This window comes from Netta rufina (assembly GCF_964035555.1).
Source record: "Netta rufina genome assembly, chromosome: 3".
Classification (NCBI taxonomy): domain Eukaryota; kingdom Metazoa; phylum Chordata; class Aves; order Anseriformes; family Anatidae; genus Netta; species Netta rufina.
This window is the reverse complement of record NC_140125.1, coordinates 116,460,281-116,484,692: the sequence shown is the minus strand read 5'-3', so window position 1 is coordinate 116,484,692 and position 24,412 is coordinate 116,460,281. Positions and strand designations below refer to the sequence as shown.

The 24,412-nt window shown below is 43.8% G+C and overlaps 1 protein-coding gene across 1 annotated transcript; it reads left to right on the top strand.

Annotated features, from left to right (window-relative positions):
- Nucleotides 1–1,224: 1,224 nt before the first annotated feature.
- CYP39A1 (cytochrome P450 family 39 subfamily A member 1) lies at nucleotides 1,225–24,405 on the top strand (the record flags this gene model as incomplete). The annotated part of the gene is made up of 12 exons (XM_084284262.1): nucleotides 1,225–1,401; nucleotides 7,932–8,067; nucleotides 9,356–9,530; nucleotides 11,118–11,267; nucleotides 12,110–12,203; nucleotides 13,646–13,744; nucleotides 15,617–15,707; nucleotides 16,707–16,840; nucleotides 17,713–17,808; nucleotides 19,496–19,584; nucleotides 22,992–23,079; nucleotides 24,143–24,405. 12 exons carry the CDS (start codon nucleotides 1,225–1,227, stop codon nucleotides 24,212–24,214), a joined length of 1,401 nt encoding a protein of 466 aa, XP_084140388.1. The 3' UTR covers nucleotides 24,215–24,405.
- Nucleotides 24,406–24,412: the final 7 nt, after the last annotated feature.

Genomic DNA, 24,412 nt, shown 5'->3' with positions numbered 1-24,412 from the left:
AGGTGGCCCTGCTTGAGCTGCGGGTTTGCCCAGATGACCTCCAGAGGTCCTGCAGCCTCCCTTCCAACCTGAACCATTCTGCAATTCCCTGATTACGAGGCTTACATCTCCAGCCTGATTCACGTTGCCCTTGTGTGCTGACTTCGTGTTGCCCTCTGCTGAACTTGATGAGGTTCTCATCAGCCCATTTCTCCACCCTGATGATGTCCTAGGTGGCATACCCCCGGGCTGTCAGCCACTGCTCCTGGTTTTGTGCCATCTACAGATTTGCTGAGTGTGTTCTCTGTCCCACCACCCAGGTCACTGATGAAGACATTACACCGTAGCAGTTCCAGCATCCACCCCTGGGTTGCACCATGCTTGCTGTCCGCTTACCTGGTATGTACTTGATCAATTTGGGGGTGGGAGACATTGTCAGAAGCCTTGCTAAAGTCAAGGGAGACAGCATCCACTGCTCTCCCCTCTACCAAGCCAGTCACCCCAGCACAGAAGGCTTTAAAAGATGCCTGGGATGGCTGGGATAAATGGATGTGGGAGATCATGGAGCGTCTTGTTTCCTTCTGCTAGCTGGCCCATGCTTCAGATAACACAATTTATAATAATGATATGTCTGATAGTAATATATATGATACTTAATAGTGTGCCCAGTGCCTGAGGAGCAGATAAAGGCTCCAGGTGCTGACTTAACGAAACCCCTAAAGATGTGAGCTTGGCTGGGTGAGAGGGACCTTTCCTGAGGTTCATCGCTTAAGGAGATGTCTGCAGATGTTCCTTGACATCTGCCGTGTTGAAGGTTAAATGTCTGCAAGTCCCAACCTCTGTTTTGCAATACTCTTATTGCTAAAAATATTTTTTTAATGGAGAAAAGTGACCCACCACTTTGCCACGGTGTCCCTGGCAGTGTCCTTGGCTGCCCGGGCAGCACTGCAGCAACCCCCCAGCACCTCTCCCCGGTGCAAAGTGCAGGGATTTGGCACAGCAACATCAAAGTTTTGCAAACGGCGGAGCTGGTCCTCATCCCGGAGCAGTGGACAACTTGCTCTGCCTTTTTCACAGCTGGGGCTTGTTCCCCAGGCTGCTCCCTGCTTTGTCACTGTGTCTCCGTGGTGGCAGCCAGCCGGCCAGGTTGACACAAGAGCCCCTATTGAGCGGCAGGGACAATCCTGGCCCTGCTGGGTGCTGCGGCAGGCGGAGCAGCCGCTGCAGCAGGCAGTGAGAGGCAAAATGGCTCTGGCTGTGCTCTTGGCAGCACTCCTGGGACTTGTTATTGTTAAGTGGTTTTTGTTTCAGCCGAGAAACCCGAGCTGCCCTCCTTGCATTGGGAGCTGGATCCCGTGGGTTGGAGCCGCGTTCCAGTTTGGGAAAGCTCCCCTGGAGTTTATAGAGCAAGCCAGAAGCAAGGTAAGGGTTTCGGCGGCATGCCTGCCTCTGGGTGTGTGCGCTTCCTGCAGGGGGGAAGGCGAGGAAAAACTTGTGCTTGAAGTTTCAGCCTGGCAAAAGCGATCAGCCCTTTCCTGTCACGCGTTGTAAGGTCGGGAGCATTGAGCTGGTGAGGGCTGGGCTTTGTGTCAGGAAGCCTGCTCAGCCACAGGTCCGAGCTCTGTGCTGGGATCACCCTGCTCGGACTCGGCTCCACTGCTGTTTTGCTTGCGCAGTCTGGCTACATGTTAATCGTGGTTTCAGATAATTCAGGCAGCCCTGTGGCGGATGCTGGGACCAGGAGCCTAATTATTTTTGCACCTCAACTTAGGGGACATTTTTCAGCATCAGCTAGCATCCCACAACACTCAGGAGAGGCACAGGCATTCCTGGCAGGCAACTTGGTCCTCCTAACAAATGTACCAAAGATGGCTGTGAAGATTTACCCATGGAGAATGTGCCTTTCTCTCTGTCTATACAGCAAGAGCCTAAACAATTCATTTCAATTAGATACCTAAATTCTGGGCAGCTAATATTAACTGACATAAAATCCACGTTCCTGTTTTCATTCGGTGATGTTGGCACCTGCTACTGATGCAATATTTTCAGCCCCAGGTGTTCAGTACTGAAGGACCACACGGCCCACTACTTGCAAACGCTATCTAAAAATGAAACAGCTCTAAAATCCTGCAATTTGACAAAAGCACTAATAAACATTGGATGTTTAAAATCTGCTTTCTTTTTTTTTAACTATTAGATTTCATATTTATAAATACTTCTTTGCAGTTGTGGGTGTTAAAAACTCAGAGTGTTAAATGGAAACTGAGGTCCAAGTATAATCAGCTGAATGAGGTGTAAGAAGAGCATCACAAGCTGTGAACATTGTAATAAAGTATATTGGGTGCACCGTAGGGTTGTATTAATATGTTTTTCTTACATCTTTCGTCTATGCATAGCATGATCAGTATTTTTCATTCATCCAAGAGCAGAAATTTCAGACTGAAACCTCATTTAAGTCCATTCTCCTACATTTCAGGAACCGTGTCATATAATACTTTAAAAAAATGATCAACCCTCGCTTGAAAAACTGTCATAATGCTTCTTTGGCTCTTCTGTTACGAGGCTATTAGAGCAGCTCCTTGTTCCATTGAAAACATATCCTGGTGGCAGCCAGATTAAACTGTCATTTCCAGTGCAATCCCCTTTGGGGACAGATATTTTACGATGACATAAGCTTCCTTTAGTTGCTTTTTTTTTTTTTTTTTTTTCCCTAGGAAGCTGTTAACAAAGTCTCTCAGATTAAATTTTTAAAAGAAACCAGACAGAAGCGTCCTGCTTGAAGGTTCATTTACATCTTGAGTGAGCAAAACTTCTGCACGTTAAAGAACACACTGAAGTACAAACACACACTTGGCGGCCCTGGCTCCTCTGAGTTTGTTGTTGATCTCCCTATGGCCCTGTAGGCCATGCTTGGTGCTCTGGCAGCTCCTGTTGTGCAATACCTGAAGGACTTCAGAAACCCAAGGGCCAGCATTTGTTCAGACAGAAAATAGACCAAGAAATAATTTTAACAAAGGGAAGCTTGAGATAAGGCAGAAAGAGAAGACTTTTTTGGTTTTGTTGTGTTTTTTTGTTGTTGTTGTTGTTGTTTGTTTGTTTTTTGTTGTTGTTGTTTTCTTATAGTCTCCTGCTTCTTAGCGCCTTTCTTTCAACTGTTTCCTTAGTCCAGCACTTCAACATCCTCCCACATGGTGACCTGCCTCCCTCTCTGTGCTGAGGCCAGGACAGACAAGCCTTTTCCTGCCTGCTCCTTTTTAAAGGACTAAGCGCTGCCTCACAGTGCAGCCAAATAAAACAGGTGCTGCCTGCCAAAGGGGTTGTTACCAGGCATTGCAAGGGTTGCAAAATACATCTGCAATAATTTCAAGCTCTGTAATACTGCCAGAAAAGGGTTAAGTGTCCTTAGCACGAGCAAGCTGAACACGAACAAGTCTGTTCAGAAACAGGCTTCAGGCAGTGTGAAAGCTCCCCAGCTGCGTAGGAGTGGTACTGTCAAAGGAGACTTTCACACTTAGAAGCTTACTCTCATAGATTAGTCCTTCAGCCTGCCACAATGGCATTCTTTTTCTGTCCTGAAGGGTTAAACAGTCTCACTGCTGTCTTATTTTGTGCCTCTCCTTCACTGCTTCTTCCCTCAGGTGCTGGGGCAGCACACCAGATTTCCTTTGCTGCCAGCCCGCGCTTTGCTTGAAGATCACTGCCTCCGTTTTCCTCCTATAGAAGAGTATGTGGGCTGGGAGAATTGTCACTTTCCCCCCCATGTGTCATGAGTGGCTCTAACAAAAGCAAAATTCCCTGCTCTAATAAAATATTTCATCTCTGGTCTATTAAAAGATACCACCTCTTCCTCCTGAAGCCACCTGGCTTCAGTTTCAAACGCTGTTTTGTGCGGTGTTCCCTGTTCATTGGGAGTCCCTTGGAGACCCTAAACAGGAGCAGGATTTTCATCTTGCTTTCTCTGCCTCTGTGTAGCAGCAGGTCTCCTCCTCAAGCCCTGTTTCACCCAGAGCAAGTAGGTGGGAGTGCAGTGGTGACAGGCAGTACCCCTGCTCCATCGGAACCCACCCGTAATGCAACAGTGTCAAATCCAGAGCTGCTCGGCAGCTTGCTCCAGCAGCTGATTCTCTTACATGAGAAAATGAGGATAATTACAGCAGGACAGATGACAAGTCTGTTTATTCAGGTGTCTGGCTCAAGCAGTGGCTCTTGGTAGATGCACACCCAGATGAGCATATGCTGCCTTCTGCTTTTCCCTCCAAATTTCTGGCTGTCAAGAGTTTAGGGACTTGATAGGCTGGGATTTGCATCCAAGTGATCTAACTACACTAGCCTAACCCCTTTTGTTACCCTGTGCATTTTGGCTTCCACAGCATCCCGTGGCCCTGAATCTGTAATTTAACCAGGCACCTCGTGAAGAAAGTATTTTGCCTAGCTTTAAACCAGCTAGCTTCTAGTAGGTGCCCACTTGATTTTGCGATATGAGAAACTTGGAATCATTACTCTTTTCTTGAAGTTTCCATACTGCTGTTCATCCTCCTGTGCATCCCTTTACATTTTCTATCTCAATATATCCCGTCCAAGACGGAATGGGCAGAGACACCTGTTAAATTAAAGGTGTGGGCACAAGGTTTAGATGCTTGCTGCCCTTTCTCCACTCCTTTCCTAGGAAGATGAAAGCTCTCATTATCACTTGCATAATAGATCTTGGAGTCATGTCAGAATGTGATTCTTCTGGTACTTCTGTGATGTTTATCTTCAAAGTTTGCTCTAAACTCCCAAATATCTCCAGACTATCATCAAACTTTTCATTCCTCCTTGTAAGCCGTTTAGTAAAATGTTTAAGGCCACTTGTCTTTATCTCTTTATAGAGAGCACTGGGCTCTCCTCCAGTACATCCACTACCTATTCTGGTCTTCACTAATGCTTATAAAAATTGGAGCAGTGCTGGAATGATTCTGTGAAGCTTCCCAGCTCCTCCCTCAGGAGCATTTTAGTAAGGTGTCATGTTTGCTTGTCGTTCTGCTGGCACTGGGCGTGATTTAACAGATCAGGTAGGTAGTTCTGCAACTGCATATGTCAATCCTTCTAGAAAATTTAATATTTATTACTGATTGACCTGGCACTTGGTTAAGTAGTTGCAAGCCTGTTACATTTAATACATTGTATTTAATACTTCCTTTGAAAATAGTCCATCACCTCCTAAAGAAAGGTTCCAGGGTGAAACTTGTCTCAATCTGATGCAATTGCGAACTGATGTTTCTCCCTCCCGTGGTTTCTTTACACCTTGAGCATTTATCAGACTTTGCAACACTCTGGGAGACTCCTTGCACCCAATACCTTCAGAGCAGTGTTTGTTTAGTCTTGGGGGGACGTTGCCATTAGCAGCTCGATCCTCAAACTTTTTCCAGTCTGCTGTATTTTAATTGTACATTTAAGTTATCACATACTATAGTTATTTGTGTTTTCCTGCATGACACAGAATTCTGCTCTCTGAAAGACGTGCCTTTTAATATCCCCCATCACTGTGCTATTCGACTAAGCCGACTTGTTCTGAAGGTCCTGTTTGGAGCTTTCCAATTTTAATTGTGTTTACTACAGGTTTAATTTGAACTATTTAAAATAAATGGCAGTAGACTGGATGGGATTTAACACCAGGTTGTTCGTGTAGGTGTTTACAGGTGAGCTTGGTGTCCAGCTTTACCAAGGGGCAGTGGACATGTACCTCATCCTGTCCAGTGGAGCCTAAGGACGGTCTGTCTCACTTCATCATAAGAGGTGTGCTGTAGCTGGTGAGCTGAATCAGGCTTTAGGCTCCCCCCACCATAGAGACGAGATCTCCATCGACTGTGATGGAGCTTGGGCATCTTCCTCACATTTAATCACCTAAAATACAGAAATGCAGTCACAGAATCACAGAATTTCTAGGTTGGAAGGGACCTCAAGATCATCAAGTCCAACCTCTGACCTAACGCTAACAGTCCCCACTAAACCATATCCCTAAGCTCTACATCTAAACGTCTTTTAAAGACTTCCAGGGATGGTGACTCCACCACTTCCCTGGGCAGCCTGTTCCAATGCCTAACAACCCTTTCAGTAAAGAAGTTCTTCCTAACATCTAACCTAAAACTCCCCTGGCGCAACTTAAGCCCATTCCCCCTCATCCTGTCACCAGGCACGTGGGAGAACAGGCCAACCCCCACCTCGCTACAGCCTCCCTTGAGGTACCTATAGAGAGTGATAAGGTCACCCCTGAGCCTCCTCTTCTCCAGGCTGAACAAGCCCAGCTCCCTCAGCCGCTCCTCGTAGGACTTGTTCTCCAGGCCCCTCACCAGCTTCGTCGCCCTTCTCTGGACCCGCTCAAGCACCTCGATGTCCTTCTTGTAGCGAGGGGCCCAAAACTGAACACAGTACTCGAGGTGCGGCCTCACCAGAGCCGAGTACAGGGGGAAGTGTCTCAGTCTAACAGAGTGTGACTGTAATTGAATAATTAAGTTCATTTGGAGGTAGTTACTAATTCAAATTTTACTTTATTTGAAAATTCATTTAAATACATTTTACTGTTCATTTTAAAGGTAAAAAAAATATATCAAATTTAGAAAGAAACAAACACAATGCAAACTCCCTGACTTTTACCAAGCCTGATGCTGTTATCCATGAAAACAAAAAAACACTTAGCAAGCTAGCTGTTATTAAAACAATATTTTATTTATTATCACCCAGAGAGTTTAAACTTTCTTTCTTTCTTTAATAATTTACAGTTGAAGGACACAATCAAAATTCAAATGATGTCAGGAAGAATCTTTTTCTTGGCTTCAAAGAGCTTTTGATGGAGCAGGCTTTCGAATACAGACCCAAACAACAAAAGACATGGTTGAAGTCAATGACATTAGCCATGTGGGCAAAGTGGATTCAAAGCTTTTTAGCACTCCAAACAGATAAACAGAAAACTTTTTAACACTCTTGTCAGCATTATAACCTGCAAGAGAAAATCGAGTTCCTTGATGTGGCTAGAGACCATGAAAGCCCCAAACCACTCAATTTGTGCAATAACTTTGCCAAAAGACTTCTGTGCAGACAAACATCAGTGCTGGGCTTTTGATTTCCATCCAAGGCTTCTGCCTCTGAGCAGCAATCACCTTCACTGAGGAAAAGACAGAAAAGATGCTTCATTTCCTAATTTTGATTTGTATGCCTGAATCTGACAGCCCGTAGATTGTGCATGCTTGTTTGCTAGTTTGAAGTATCTACAAGTATCAGTGATCTTTTTCATAATGGAAGAATTCAGAGGTAAATGTGTATTGCTGAAAGTTCTGAGAGGACTCTAAGATATTAGATTAAGGGAAGAAGTTTAAGAGAGAATAAAAGACCGTTTTATGCTGTCAAAAACCTTCCCTGAATATAAAGCTTAACAAGCTCCAGCTAATCTAAGAGTTTGTTAACTGTTTTGATTAATCCTTAAGCACTGTACAAGAAAGATACCATTATTAGCAGACCCTTTAAACTAGGAAAGGAAAAAAAAAGTTAAAAGATGCAGAAGTGGGGAGTTTTTGTTACAAAATCATGGATTGAAATAGATAGGATTATGGGATTTGTGATGTGGGTACTTTGCTGTGGCAGCCAAGGGATGCTGTAGATTTCCATCACTTGGTTCTTTAAATCCAGGTGGGCCATACTGTTTGAACTGTAAATCAAACGTGCCATACTGCTCTCAGGGAGGGAATCTCTTCTCCTCAAGAGGTCAGGCAGGCACCTGTAATGTCACCAATCTGTGAGTCTGCAGATTTTGTTCTGATGCATCTGCATCTTCATGCGCTGCTGAGCCAAGGCATGCAGAGAGCCAAAAGGAGCAGCTCCTCTCCCCTGACCTCCCCACAGGCTTGTCTCCTGCCGGGGCTCCCTTAAAACGCGTTAGCAATAAAGTAAAAGTAACATGAAGTCTCTCTCTCTTCCAGCACGGGCCTGTATTCACAGTATTTGCTCTGGGAAAACGATTTACTTTTGTGACTGAGGAAGAGGGAGCTGAAGCCTTTTTTAGTTCTAAAGACTTAAATTTCGAACAGGCAGTACAACAAGCTGTTGAGAATGCAGGTAAGTGAGCTCTTGCTCTTTTTTTTTTAACGGGAATCAAATCTAATTGCCCAGGAATGTTAAAGGCCCAGTCCAAAGCCCATCACCTTTTTGATCATGTCTTAAATGTCTGTCTTAACCCATGACCATGCTCCAAAATTCAGGGGAAATGGAATTCCTTCATATAGCTCCAGCACTGCAAGTCTGTGAAGTGATTTGGGTTCAGTCACAAGGATTCCGAGGTTTCTGAACCAGGGACAATTATTGTCTTATCGTCAAGCAGCACCTTTCAGAGATCAGGTCCTGTCCTGCAGCCAGACACCCCACCCATGTGTAACAGGTTTGGAGCAATAGTGTGTTGTCCTCTCACGTAATTTGCAAATCAGTTTGTCACAGTGTTTAGTTGTTATCCTGTAGTACAACAGTCATCTGAAAGGGCTGTGGTGTATATCCCATTGTCAGTGGCATATTCCATCAGCATGTGTCCTCATATCTGTGGAATTGCACTGACAGGAATTACTTAAACTAATTTGGTAATTCGGGGTGTGAAATGAAAGAAAAGTGGGCAGAGAGACTAAATCACAGAATCCCTGAGGCTGGAAGGTACCTCTGGAGTTGATCTAGTCCAAGCCTCTGCTCAGGGCATAGTCACCTACAGCAGGTTTCTCAGGGCCCTGTCCAGCAGGGTTTGGAGCATCCCCACAACCTCTCTGGGCAGCCTGTTCCTGTGTCTGACCACCCTCACAATAAAAAACTTTATGTTTCAGTGGAAGTTCTTGGATTTCCACGTGTGCTTGTTGCCTTTTGTCCAGCCACTGGGCACTGCAGAGAAGAGCCTGGTTCTATCTTCTTTGCTGCCCCCACCGTATATTCATATGACGAGGTCCCTCTGAGCCTGCTCCTCTCAAGGCTGCACAGACCCAGCTCTCAGCCTCTCCTTGTATGACTGAGAGGATGTGCTGTAGCATAAAGACCCAAACTTTTTCTCACTGGGTTCATTTAATTTCCATTTCAGCTGTTTTTGTCCATGTAGAGAGTGCGTGTGCATCTCTGCACATCCCCACTGAAGCTGGGGGGAGCTCTGTTGATTACTGGTTCTGGGACTGAAGCCAGAGACAGGAAGATATTAGACTGGTAGAAGCCAGGGGGCTCACCTAAATCTTTACAGGGTGAGAAGAAATGTTTCTGGGAGTTTCACTCCAGAAAAATGAGGGCTAATGCACTTAGAGTCACAAATTATATGAAAAATTTTTGATTCTTTTCTTTTGGTGAATACTTCCCAAACTTTTCTATTTCTTTTCGTATTTAGTTTCTGTTCCTGCAGAAGCCTTTTATCAGAATCATGGTACCCTGTACAGCATGATGAAGGGAAAAATGGGTCCTTCTAATCTGCACATGTTCACGGGCACTTTGTGTAGGGAACTGCATGAGCACATGGGACACCTGGGCACCAAGGGTGCAGGCGACCTGAATGACCTGGTAAGGTAAGGGAAATTACAGCTCTAATGCATGGGTATCCTGTGTGGGAGCAGAGATGTTAGAATAAAGCAGGTGGAGCTCAGGCCCGCAGGTCATAGGAAATCTGTGTCAGGATGCTCATTGCTCCCAGCTAGGAGAAACTTTTGAATTACTTATGTTGAAGAAATAGCACAGCTTCTTCCAACAGTCTCGTTTCCCAAAAGATGGGATGAAAGCTTTACGTGTTCATAAAGAGCAGACAAAATGCTTCATCTTCAGCAGGATAAAAACTTCCCGTGTGAGCCAAGCCCTGCCCTGTTAAACAAGAGCTTTGCTGTTGACTTTGTGGTGCTGGAACTTCATCCTTCATGTAAAAAAATCGCGTAATTGACAGTTTCATGGGACAAAAACACAGCTTTTAACTCATCCTTCCTGAGCACGTTGAGGAACACCTGTACCTTGCCTGTGCATCAGGACTACCAGTTGAACATTGCCTCTGGTGTGGAGCTGTCTCTAAGACCCCACATCCAGGTTGGCTTTTGCTGGCATAATGCTTTTTCTGCATAATACATTTAAGATACAGACTTGTACTGCAGCTAAAACACTGAGCACCTGTCAGTTCACTTACTGCAGTTTTGATTAATGGGAGAAGAAAGTGGGGAAAAGGGGCTTTGAAACCTCCCATCTCTCTGTCCCAATGTTCTCAATAATGGGGTGCAAACCTCCACATCCCGTGATGTTCCCCCTCTGAGATCAAAGTCAGATCTGTTTCTTGTGAAAAACTGACACTCATCAAATGGGTAGTGTACACCACTGCTTGTTCTGCTAGCATTGGCTCACCTTTTCGTGGTATTCTGTTATTCTGTGATTATTCACCCGCCTGAATCCATCTGTGGGCTTTTCCCTGGGCTCAAGTATCTGAGGGCAGGGACGGATCTGTTCCGTGCCACAGCAGCACCTGCACAGCCCATGGGCCACAGCAGTTGCATCCGTAGAGCCAGCAGGTGGCTCCAGCTTCCCTGTGATCTCTAGAAAAGCAAGAAAGCAAAAGCTCTTGCCTGAAATACACTTTCAGAAGTAGCTGGAAGCCAGCAAAGACTGCATAAGGCTTTTGTGGAGCTAGAGTACAGATGAAGGGGCCTGGGAAAGGAGCTTGGGGTTTGCAGGATAACAGGGTGAGACAAAAAGAAAACAGAAAAGCGTCATTCTGTACAGCAAAACTGCAGCCAAAGGAAGGATTTCCCTGGGTGTCTGGTTGCAAAAGGGGTTGTTTAATGCTCAGGAGGTCCACGTAGCTAACCTGAAATGAGAGGGGTGGTTACTGGGGAGAACAGGACCTCAGCTCCCAGAGCCTTTCTGCCACTGTTCAAGTACCAGCTGTTGAAGTTTGGCCACGTTCAGGGGACTTCCCTGAGGTCTGTGCATCTCGCAGCCCCAGCTTAAAATCTGTGACAGCTGTGAGCGAGGTGTGGACCTTGTGGCAGCTCTCCCTTGCTGTCATGGCACAAGTCCCCCAGCTTCTTCCCTTGCAGTTAAACGCTCTGCACCCTTACCTAGGGCTGCTCCAAGAGCTCTCCCATCTCCTGTAAGTCACAGGGATCTCGTCCTTGCAGGCACGTCATGTATCCAGCAGTGGTGAACACTCTGTTTGGGAAAGGCATCTGCCCGACAAGTCAGAGCGAACTCAAGGAGTTTGAAAAACATTTTCAGAAGTACGATGAGGACTTTGAATACGCTTCTCAGATGCCAGAGTGCTTCCTGAGGTAAGGGAACGGGGCTGATAACTGTGGTGTGCTCATTGTGGGCATTTTTCTTGCTGGGATATCAACCATGAGGAACGTTCTCCTGGAGGGTGCTGAGCTGTCTTTAGCAGTGATGCATCCTTGGCTCATGCAGGCCTTCATCTGGATGCCTCAGAAAAGTCCTGGCCTGGTAAGATCTATTTCTTCTGGCATAAATTGGAGGCAGCCTTGCTCAGGGGGGCAAGGTCCAGGTGGACCTGGCAGGGAGCAGCAGAACAGGGCAGAGGGGAAAGAGCTGAGCCTAAATGTAACTCCCAAGCTGAGAGCATCTCCAGTGAGGCAGCTCTCTGCTCTTCCTCACACCTTTGTTATTTTGCTGGCACTCTGCCTGCAGGTTACACAGCGGCACCGTGGCAGAGCTCACCTTGGGTAGAGGCAGCCAAAACCCAAGGAAAGAGCTTGCAGAGCCCGTCAGTGCTCCTGGGACCATGACAGCACCTTGAGCACCTCGCAGCCACCTTCAGAGAGAACTGAGGATGCTCTAAAAAGAGACCTTTGTTTTCTCAGAGAGGATTGTTCGTGAAAACATTGACCTAAGCGGTCTGTCCAAAGTCAGAATGAAACCTCTAGTGGAGTAACTGTGAAAATCCAGGGGTTTCAAGTAACAGGTCCTGGCTATGAAGGTCTCAGACGTGCTGTTCCTCACATCAGTCAACACCACTGCCAGGCAGACTGACCATTCATCAACTGGCTGCTGCCTAGGGGCTCTTGGAAAGAAACCAAGGAGTCCTTCTCATGGAAAAGGAAACGTTGGTTTGTGCTGCCTCGGTTAAGTGCTTCTTGTTTGTTGCTTTTCTGTACAGGAACTGGTCTAAATCCAAAAAATGGCTTCTAAAATTATTTGAGAAAGTAGCGTCAGATGCTGAAAGGACCAACCCTTCAGAGACCACGTCCAAGGTAAACATCCGAGGCTAAGAAAAAGATGACTTTGCTGCAGATTCTGACTGAAGGAATGAAGGGCAGGATTTATTTCTGTACTGGGAGAAATGTACCAGACATCTCAGCTTTTATAGATATACCTCAACTGCCCAGTATTGCTGTTTCCTACATAGGTCAGAGCCATAATTCTTGAGCCGCACTCCTCAATTTAGTTTGCTTCTGAGGCTTTACATCTTCAGGGAATTTTACACCAAGGGATCAGCGCAATGACCCGTAGCTAGCCTCTGGTATCGCAGTTACAGCAAGCAGTTGAAAGAGGTGAAGGAAAGTCTCTTTGGTTGTTTCTCTGAGGGCACTGGGCTGTGAAATTTCAAAACCTCACATGTACTATTTTAAACCTTGGTGTAGACTGATTAGATCCTCCAGCAGCCAGATTAGTGGGGAAAAAAAACAGATAACTGGATTGGAAGCCAAGTACCCTAAATATTGATTGTGTCAAAGCCATGATAAGTTGTCCCCCTGGTTATTCTCCTTAGCTATGGCAGGAATTCTGTCAATACAGCTGACAAGTGTGAGGGCGGACTGGCCTGGGAATCTTGATCAACTGAATGGTTACAGAACAGATTGTTAAACAAACCAAATTTTATGTAGACTTTAAAAGCTTCACATACTGTGTTTTCTTTTGTAAAATAAAACAGAGTGGTGGAAAGAAACTGGGGGCTGGAGAGGGAATGGTGGGAGGTAAGAAGGTGCAGGAAATAGGAAGCCCATAGCGTTGTAGGGAATTTGGAAAAAGAGTGATAATTTTTTTATTCAAGATCAGCCTTTTCCCTCTGAAAACCAGACAAGAAACTTTGTCTTAAATGAGTGGTTGGGTTACATTTAAGGAAATACTATAAACAAAAGCTGGGGCTAGAGTATTACACAGTCACGATAATCTCAAAGCTATTAAAGTCCCTGGTTAGGTTGCTAACAAAGCACCTGGAACTCTTTCATAACTTGGGGCTTTGCTGATAGATCAGGACATCTCTTCATAGCAGTCACCTGTTTGGCAGGAACAGATTGAACATCTTCGTTTCCTTTCATTCAGTCTGTTCTATCCAATGTGTAGGCTCTTCAAAAGACAGGAGCAGGAATTAAAGGAAAAAAAAAAAATTCTTTTTTCTTTCTTGCACATGCAAGCAAAAATGGAGAGTGAGGAAGTAAGATCCCCTGCAAACTTTAAGAAAATGGAGGGCAGGGCAAGTATTCAGCAGGGATTCACATGGTGCCTTGACTTCTTTTGGCCCTCTTCCGATGAGTCTCACTTTCATCTTTGTGCTTTGTGACTGCAAACAACCCGTAACTAACCTTATATCTCAGTGATAAAATAGTCTTATGTCATATCCTTGAATTCTGCTAAGCTCTGCCCTAAACTAGATTTTAATATGTTTTTGGAAATACTATTTATTTTGTAACAGACTCTACTGCAGCATCTCCTGGATAATTTACAAGGAAAACATCTGGCTCCCAATTATGGTCTCCTAATGCTCTGGGCTTCCCAAGCAAATGCTGTGCCTGTAAGTACATCAGCTAGAAAAACACCTTGCCTGTTCAAAAGCCTGCATTTGGGAAGCAAAGAGTTTGAACCAGAGGTCACACACGCTGCATGTATTCCAAGAAGGGATTATCACACCCACATACATCTCTACAAACATACTCAGGTTGCAATGTCACAGAAGCAATGACAAGAAAAGCTCTTCCCGTACTTTTCCTAAATTATAATCTCCCTTATCATAACATTTGGGGAGCATGTATCTCATAGCTATTAAGGTCACAGTCTTCAGCTGTGAGAAGCATCTAACTCCATTTTGAAACACGGTGGCTGTATTATCTGTTTTAAATATTCTATGTAAAGAGTATCAGAAGCGTGATATAGGGGAACTTCACCCCGTGGATAAATCCCTGAGTGAATTTGGGTCTTTTGCTTTAGGGGATCTGCTGTAAAACTTCAGTGTTGCTTCAGGGCAAGAAAAACAATAGTTTGATTTTACTGCCACTTACATGTAAGTTTTCTCCACATTAGATACTGATTTGATGGATTAATGACACAGATAGATCTATACTAACAAGCCCAATGTATCTAACGCAGCTTAAGCTGACCAAAGACGTTTATAGGAATTTCTCAGATCAAAAATCCATAGCAGCAAACACATCCTTTATTTACCGTGACTACTAAGCTCTTTCCAGCACAGTTATGCCCTTTACAGATGTGACTTAGGAAAAAAATGATAGTGAGTTATTTTTATATGTACTCCTATTGGATATATCTGTGGGTTTTGTAGGTTGGGTAATGCTGCAGTTTACCCCAAAGGAACCTCATCCATTTCAGTGAGGTTTCTGTAGATCCGCACGTTGGTACAAGTGCGAGGCGTAGCCTGCTGTCTGTTATCAGGATAACTGACATTCCTTCCATAACACTATCATTACTTACTTCTGTAATATTCAGCTCTAAATAGACATGCAGATATTTCACTGTTTCTCAGAATAGTCACAAGCCACTGCTCCGGTGACGGGCATGATGAAAAGAAGCCTTTCACCTTCCAAGGGGATTTTTTAGAAGCAAGTTAAACCCTGTTAAACCCTCTCATCTGAAACAATTCAGTTCTCCCTCCGTGCAGCGAAGGCAGTGTCCAAGCTCTGTACATGAAAACTAAGCTACCAGATTTGTGTTGCAGAAGGAGAGCTGTGTCCACGTGGGGCTATTTGGGAAATAGCAGAGTTCTCAGCCCTCACCAGCACAGATGGCCCGCAACCAGGTCTACGTGCGGGCTGGGTCTCCCGCTGGCTCAGCAAGGGAGAGGCTCCTGGCAGTGCTACAAGGCCTTCTGGTTTCATCCTCCTTAAGAGGATTTACTCCTTTCCTAAATTTCTTGATTTTCAACTTCAGTGCACGATCAGTTAGCAAATTATTTCTAAAGGGGATATACTACTGCTTGTTTTGCTGATAATTAAAACTTTTCATGTTTTTTTTTTTTTATGATTATTTTCACTGTGACAATGCCTTACAAACTATTGAACCTCATTTCTGTTAATCTTAGTAGGAATTTACTATTTATTTTTTTTTCTGTTCATGCAGCTAAATCTAATCACACACAATGGTTTAATAATTCATTGTAACACCTAGTTACTTGAAATTAATGAAAGGATTCTGTGTTTCAAAGCTCAAAGCCGGAGCTGTATAATGCTCACTGAAGATAAGTACACAGCAGATGACCAGACCTAATCTCCCAGGATCTGAGCCTGTAGATGTACAGCTCCCTGTGTGCCCCAACAGGCCACAACAGGCACATCCAGACATTGCAAATGTTGTCACCTGCCTCTGATTTGCTGCAAAGATACTGTAATTCTGTTCTGTATTCCTGAGTTAAAGTACTTTCATCTCTGTTTAGATTGCATTTTGGACCCTTGTTTTCATCCTGTCTTATCCTTCCATTTACAAGAAAACCATGGAAGACCTGACTTCTGTTTTTGGCAAAGCAGGTAATAAATCAGATTACATCCTTCTGGAACCTCAAAATGATTTATTCCAGGTTGGCCCAGCACATGGCACGCTTGGTCAGTGGCTGGGAATAGTGAATGTTGCTGCTCAGGGTACAACCAAAGACATGGGGTCCAGCTCTGTGTGTTCAGCAAATGCTCTTGACTTATTTTTAAGCAAAAACAGCTTTGGTGTTAGTAAGAGAAGGTAGAAAAAGAACCATGTGTACTTGTGTCTTCCTTCTACACCAATCCCTTAGGCCTAGTTTTGTATTAACCAGTTTCATGCTTTTATTGTGCAGCTCTGATAGGGTCAGATGAGGTCTTTCGATTCAGTTGCTTTTCATTGTGTGATATTCACCAGCTATTCTGTGGAAAAACAGGCCAGGAACTCTTCTCTTTTCTCTTATCTGAGGCCAGTTTGTCCAGCGTGATTCACTGCCACATGACTAATCTCTTTCCTTCAAAAAATAGTCACCTGCTGAGTGCAGTCATTCACACATCCACTCCCCTGAACCATGCTTAGAGTTTCTTGGAAGACTCCTAGTTGACATGGGTCAAAACCAAATTGGGTAACATGTGGATAATTAAACAATAAGGACAATCATGAACTAGCCTGTCTCCTGGCTGTAATTTATTTTCTAGTGTTAATAGGCCAAGAGTTCGGCCATGGCTCCTTGTCTTGGTGCTACAATCCCTGAGATTTCCATTCAGTGTCCTGCCAAACTACTAAAAAAGACTGGGGATGCTTAACTTTCAATGTGACCTTTGTTTGGCCTTTTCTGACCAGTGCCATAAGTACAGCCACCACAGATACATTAAATTATTTTCAGAAGCTTTTCTTACCAGTGTTGGGCTGTTCATTTACTTAGAAATGTAAAGAAAATTTTTGGTGAAAACAAGGTCCTAAAGTCTTGAAGTCAAAAGCAATTCTTGTCAGCATGTATCAAAACAAGCATGAAATACAATTTTTGCAGAGTCTTCTTTCTCATGCCACAACAGGTAAAGATAAAATAGAAGTCTCTGAAGAGGACCTTAAGAACCTCCCTTTTATTAAATGGTGCACTTTGGAAGCCATACGGCTGAGGTCTCCGGGCGCAATCACCAAGAAAGTTGTAAACCCAATAAGAATTCAGGTGAGAGTTTGAGTTTTTGTTGTTGTTTGTTTCGATGTTTCTTCAGAAGGGTGCTTTGTGATTCTTCTAGAAAGATCCCTCTTAAAAGATCTAGATAAAGTTAAGATAGTAGAGATATTCCACTGTCTCACATGATATTCTCTTCATCTTAACAAATTTATTCATCATCATTAATTTAAACATTATTAATTTAAGTGTGGTTTTGCTTTTCTTGCTCACAGTCTTACCTTCAGCTATGAACTAAATTTAGACTGAATTTAATTGAATCAAGAGATACAGTCAGAAGGTATACAAAACAGGAACCATATACAGCAAATACAGTAGAAGGAACCATAATTCGGTAACTGATAAAGCTTCTCTACTGTTTGTTCTCTTCACTGCCATTCAGAAGGAAAGTGCCAGCAATCAAGCGTCTAACAAATAAATGCTTGAGGGAAAAACACTCTCTTAAGGAATCGGCACTCTTGCCCATTTAAGAAATGAAGTCCCACAGAGATCTACTGTCATACAACTCTTTCTATGAATTTCTTTGCATTTTGAAGGAGATGCTGAACAAAAGGTTTAGAAAAAAATAAGTTCACGTGGTACACTCATACCAAGAAGCAGGAAAGACAGAAATAATGTTTCTATTATTTCCACACGTGAAAAACTAAATTAGAACAAAAATAGCCTTTCCAAATTCTCCGCTGTTTAGGCCTCCCTTAAGAAAAAAGTGGCAGAAGCAAGAAGCTTCAGGCACGTCATATACCCACCATGGCTTTACCACCTGCACCAGGAATTGCTGCTGATGGAAGAGATGCACTGAGGAGAGACTGCTTTGTGAGCTGAACCCACGATTTTCTCTTTTCTTCAGGTTTTTTTCTCCTTTTCAGAATTTCACCGTCCCTGCAGGTGATATGTTGATGTTGTCTCCGTATTGGCTGCACAGGAATCCAAAATACTTTCCTGACCCAGAAATGTTCAAACCTGTAAGTTGTCACTCCTAATGTGGGTGTTTTGCCGTCTTTTCTCCTCTTTGCCTATTTCACAATAAAAGCACAGGGACAAATTGGCTTCAAGTTGGGTATTTCCCAGCCACTGGAGGGTGGCCTCATGTGCAGAGAATGTGTGCACAGCCAGGAGGGGGCTCTAGGGGTAAGCAAGACTTTAAAGTTCAGTTATCTGTTCCAGATATCACTTGGTGATATCATTTGTATCACTTTGGGCTCGATTCAAAGCCCACCGTAGAAGGACACCACTGACTTCAGTGTGGAAACAAGGTCCACGTCCTCTCCTCTCCCTGGCATTTGTTTGTGTAGCTCATCTCCATGTACTTACCCAGGTTCACTGGTCCTTCCAGTCAGATGATTTCTGGTACGTATTAGCTCAGCTAATTTAGTAGCTCATCTAGAGTTTCTTGCTTATTATTCCACTCCAGGTGGCCGTGTGGGCAGGCTTGTAGCTGCTCTTTTTAGCACCATCCTCTACAGAGCAGTTTGTCTTTTTTTAGAAATACATCAAGGAGTAATTCAAACAAAATTCCCCTTCTAGCAAACTCTTCACCGATTTGAAATCCCTCATAACTGTTCCTGCCTCTTTGAAACCCCAAGCAGAAACCCTGATGCAGTAACTTATTTCTCTAGTAACTTCCTAAAAAAACAAGCTAGCTTGTTGTTTAAAACTTGTACTTCTTCCATGAGGAATAGGGCAGTTACCCTTGGATATTGTCATTCCAAATTGTATTGCTTTGTTTCATCACCTCAATTTTTTTTCTTGCTTTTATTAGATTTTCATGCTAACAGATTTCCTCTTCAGAAAGCTCTAAACAGCCCAAGCTGAAAAAAATCCAAGATAAACAAACAGAAGATTGCAGCTTCTCTAAGGGCTCCATCAGAAGCGTTAGCCACAAAAAAAATTAGCAAAGTTACTCGAAGGCCTTGGTAGAGTTGTGCTGAGTTTCTGGAGGCTGGCATAATTTGTCACCCAAAATTCAAAAAATGTATTTCTGTCAGTGTCAGTCCACCCAAACTTTAACCCAGTATTGCCTTGCTGCTCTTGTTATTTGTTTTTTCTCAAAACCCTCTGGAACAAGGAGCCCTCTGGGCACAGACAGGCTCTTTTTGTTAGTTTTGAACCATTTTCTCACACACTGGCTTGCACCTGAGAATGAAGCTGTGTAATCCTCACGTTTTTCTCATACACCTTGGATTTTCCTGTGCATAACACCTGAGATAAGGCTTGCCTGAAAGATGCACGAGTCCTTTGTGTGCTGTGATACAGCTTGGTGGCTGAGGAAGGGCACTGGCTGAAGAGCTGCTTTGAATGTGTGTGTATTTAAAAGGAGGTCACATTTTTGTAGGCATGTCAATAGCTCAAGAAGTGGGATTTAAAACAATGGGAATGTATAGAAAGAATGATTTTTTGTGTGGATTTAGAAAACTTCTCCAGCACTTTGAGGCAGCTGTGTATATTTCAAATTCAACCATCATTTGTTTACCTGAGTTATTGCTGACATTTGAATACAGACTCTAACGCTAACAGGTTGAACTCAAAAAATGGCATTACTGCAACTTTGTATTGAGGATTAGCTGTTCAAGGTCATTTTTAGCCCGGAGAAATAAAGTTAAGCTTTATTTATATAAGACTGATTTGGAAAAAAAAAGTTTCTTCCCACAGGATCGTTGGAAAGAGGCAAATTTAGAGAAGAATGCTTTCTTGGACAGCTTTGTGGCATTTGGAGGAGGGAAGCATCAGTGTCCAGGAAGGTCAGTGAAACAGCTGGGGTTTATTTATTCCCAAACCCTGCAGAGAACAACCTTCTTGAACTGGGCTCCCCTTACACTTGGCGATACAGTGTTTTCATTGTTTTGCTTTGTCAATGTTCTAATGTTCAGTATTATCTGGACCTTATTTAAACTAATTTGAAAGTGGCTTCGTTCCTGGAAAAAGCAGGTTAAGCCACGATGCAAAAGCAGAACCTGAGACTAGTGTACCAAGGGATATTCCCCAGGGAGAAGAGCCTAACTCTGCTGCTGCTGGAGGCACCTTTTCATCAAGGGAGTTGTTCCATGTACAAATATGCCACTTCACAGACACAGCAGGCTTTTAAGTCACCATAAACCACTTCCAGACTAACTTTACATTTCTCTGGTCTGAGACTCTCTTTCCATCCTCCATGCCATTGCCATTTTTGCTAATCTTCAAATGTCTTAAATGGCTCCTCTCTGTTTAAGTCTCTCGTCTTTCCATCAAGGCCCACGCAATTGTACGATGGCTTAAATTGCAGATCCTGTCTCCTCCATTCCCCCAGCAATGCCAGCCTCAGTGCTTCCTGCATTCCTTCTGCTGTTTTCTCTGTGGTCCCTCTTCCTGGAACAAATCCCAGGGAGCCAGCTGCTCCTTGTTTTCTGTGTTAAAACATCGCTTTGCTCAGTTCTCTGCCTTCAGAACCTGGTCTGCTCTAGGCAGCAAATAACCAAGATTCCTTAAAACAGGTCGTTTTAATCCAAGAGTCCCACGTGCAGCAAAGGAAGCCAGAGGGTGTTGGAAGGAAACAGAACCTTGAATCTGTACCCTATAGCAGGCTGGACATGAGTGTCAGATAAATTTTGTGAAGACATTGTATACATAAGTAAAATGAATAAATCTGCATCCACTCTTTTGGCTTAACAAAGTAAAGCCCTCACTCACTGCTGTACCTCCATGGCTTATCCAATATTCCTGAGCTAAATATGAGCTGAGCGCAGCCTCATTCCCAGCAAGGGCAACAGCAAAAGTCACAAGAGGCATCCACAAGTAGAGGACAAGCTGCAAAATAACGTTTCTGAAAGCTGCTTTTTTATATACACTGACCTATTTCTTTGTTCAGGCTGTTCTCTGGACTCTGATAACATCTCTAAAATAAATTTGTGGTTCAAAAGAAAATGATAACATTTCTACTTAGACAATGGATGGAGAGTCTTTCACTTGCTGATAGACAAAAAGTCCTTTCAAAGCCTTTGGCAGGCCACATGGTATCACACACCTCCACACTCTCTGGTGGTAATTCTGAATAATAAATGTGGTATCCTGGAAGAAAGGAAATTAAATGAAGGGATGTATCCAGATCCCAGGTTGCAGATGTCCGTGGTATAGCTGAATGAAACAATGTTATTTGAGGTTTTAGATGAGTTTTCATTTAATTCAGTACTGGTATTTATAAATGAAATGTATTAAATATTTCATTTTCTCTACATATTGCAAAATCTTATCATGAAATCAAAAGCTAATGTAATTGAACTGAAAGCTAGAAAATAACTTGTTAAATAATCTAGCAAACTGACACAGGAAGAACTCCCACAAAGCCATTTCTGTACCAAAGGGAAAAGTGGAGCTGCTAGTCTAACATGACTTTTGTCTAACCAGGAGACTGGTTGCTGGTGCTTATCTTGCATGGATCCATCCATTGTCTCTGATCTTACACTGACATTATAAACCCTTCAGCACAAGGGCTGTGATTTCATTCTCAGCCTCCATTTACTGCAGGATCTCAGTGCCCAGCTGGGCTCCTGGGTTGCTGCAGAACACAAGTACACAGCAGTGCACTGGGGACAAGACTTGAGAAAGTGCATCTTGGTCGGCCCCCTTGTCACTAAATAAAGCAGGAAGGCTTCTGTGACTCAGAGCTCCTAGAGGAAAACTGCTTTAGGACTCGGTTATGAATATGAAAGGCAAGCGGGGACTAAAGGGCAGTCAGCTGCAAGAGAGCTCACGGATTGTGCTCAGTACAACATGGACAGGGAGAGAGGGATGCACCGGGACACTGCAGTCCTGCCTCTCATTCCTGGTTCCTCCTGAGCTCTCCTTCTGACATGTGGTACGCTCCATCTGCCTCAGCATCTCTGCAGAGGGGAGAAACAGCAGCAGCCTGTTTGAAAAAGTACTTTGAGATCTCGGTGGGCTACAGGGGCAGGACCAGGAGCCCTGGAGCACCATCAGGAGCCCAGGGCAGCACCATGCAAACAGTGCAGGGACTGAAAGGAGCCCCCTTTGTTGGCATTGAGTTCGGGCCAGCAAGTCCTGCCTGGCTGGAGCTGGTTTCCATTCCTGTAGCTCTGCACTGCTCTCTCCTGAGCTGAAGGTCACCAAGAGCTCCCCATCTCAAGGTAATTGCAATGTGAAATCACAGAGATCATTTGGGTCTCAAGCTACGCCAAAACAAACAAGCATCCTCCCACTCCCGAGCACGGGGCAGCTCAGTGTGCAGATCTGAACAGCTCTGCAGAAGTTATCTTGGGTCTTGTGGGACTTATTAGCTCCCTCTTCACACCTGCCGGGCCAAATCCAGGCAGATGCCACGTGCAGTCATGTGCTCTTCTCCCTGGTGAATTCCCCAATAGGTTTTTTATCTGAGTTTTCCAGCATCTCTCAGGTAATGGAAAATAAACTGTGTAGAAGAGTAAGGCAGTCTGACTATTTTAACTAGCTCTTTAAGACATATGGCTAAATTCTGCAAATGAGTAATCCCCTGACCTGGCACAGGTACACGCAAGTGGCTGAATGCAGAAAGTTCTTGTACGTAGTGACATTAAAAAATAATAGCTGAGAAGAGTTCATCTGTAGTTATCTGAAATCTTCTCTGCACTGACTAAGAGCTTTCTGAGCATGTTACAGAAAAAAAAAAAAAAAATCATGCCCTTGGGTTTCATGCTGCATTCTAATGCTGACACATTAAGTAATAACTCCCGCTGTCACATCTCCTCTGATGTCATCAGGCTCCCAGCTGTATTATATAACTTTATATAGCACAATTAGTCATATAGCCTTTTCTATATTTGACTGGCTTCTCACTCCTAGGAAGTTATTTCGAGTCAGCAAGTGTTAGAAGAACATAAATGTTTACACAGTGGAAAAAAACCCTAATGATAAGGAGCTGTTTTAAAATAGGGTGTCAGAGGGATAGAGTTGCTCTAAAGTTTCACCAGAAAGCAGGGGCAGCCGCTACATTCATGTTCTGCACTGAATAGTGAAGCTGAACAAAGCCACAGCATTTTTTCCTACTGCAGATAAACCTACAGGCAGAACTGAGGCATGGAATGTAAGATGTGTAAAAGAGAATCTGTTTCTTATCTGATAATACCACAAGTGTGATCATCAGGCTGGATATCGAACATCTTTCTCTCTTTTCTTGCAGGTGGTTTGCTATCATGGAAATCCAGTTGTTCGTTGTGCTGTTCCTGTACAAATACGAATTTGTGCTTTTGGATGCGGTACCAAAGGAGGTAAAAGATCCGTGTATTTATTTAGCATTCCACACCTTTATATCCTTCATTCACCGTGCTCAGCTGAACAGCCATTCTTAACTGCTTATTTATACTGAAGCAAAATGCTGAGAGAAGCATTTAAAAACATGTAAGAAATAATTTGATCTTCACTTTTACTCAGAAAACCCAGAGTAACTCCAGTGATCTAATGGGGCTGTGCTGTCTGTACAAGAATGCACCCCTGAGAGTGTTTTGTCTCATCATTGCCTAAACATTACAAGAGGTTTTATAATTACTTTCTGCCATTCACAAAACCAATGAATATGGAACTGGATTATTAATACGTGAAGCAGGCATGAAAGCAGATGTGGCATTCTCAGTGCTCTTCCGTTACATATTGAGTGGTGGAAGAAAAACGATTAGGGTAGGGCTGAAGGAGCAAATGCAACACAGAGAGGTTTTACCATTAAGAGAGAGTGGCGTGGTCACTCAGCAGTAATTTCCTATCCCATTTGCAAAGTGTCCTTTCCACTTTCCAAAACTTGTGGTTCCTCACAAACACGAAGTGCTGTGGAATGAACGTGTCTGCTGTCACAGCCTAAGCATGACACGCGGGCCCTGTTGCTTAACTGTCAGGGAGAAGAGAGAGAAGTTAGGAGTGGTCTGGGCTTTGTTAGCATTGCCCTTTGGGCTAAAAGTTGAGGAATTCTTGAAGAGAGGTTGATCTCACATTCCCACCAGAACAGGGCGGAAGGTTGCCTCATCCTGACTGGTGGTGTGTTGCCATCCCAGCTCTCGGTGGAGTTGTTTGTAAATCGGGTCTGCACCCACAGGCAATTATGCTGGTGAAAATATCCCAAACCATTAGAGTTTCTTAAGATCTCATGTGTCATCCTCTGTCAGAGGAAGTGGAATAAAAGTTAACGAGTGGCTTCTGCAAAGCCAAGAAATATTCTCAGTATTTGGTCTTGACTCTTTGAGGCCAAAGCTCCAAGAATATGGTAATATCTTAATATTAAACCAAGAAGATGGCTCCTTTAACTGAACTAACTTCATGTTTTTACTGATCCTCTTTTTGCAGAGCCCTCTACATTTGGTGGGGACACAGCAACCCATGGCACCATTCCGGGTCCAGTATAAATGCCGGGAATGAGCGCGGCCCAGTACTAACTCACCTCGCTTTGCCAGCCCCGCTGAGCTGCTTCTCTACCCTCCATGTTCAAATAGGTTCTCTGCCATAAAAGTTCTTAATTTCAGTTTTGAATGCTGTACATACTCTGTGTATGCCATGACAGTACAGTCATATCTGGGCTCTTTTTCCTGATTGCCTGCCTCCTAGAATTTAAAAATC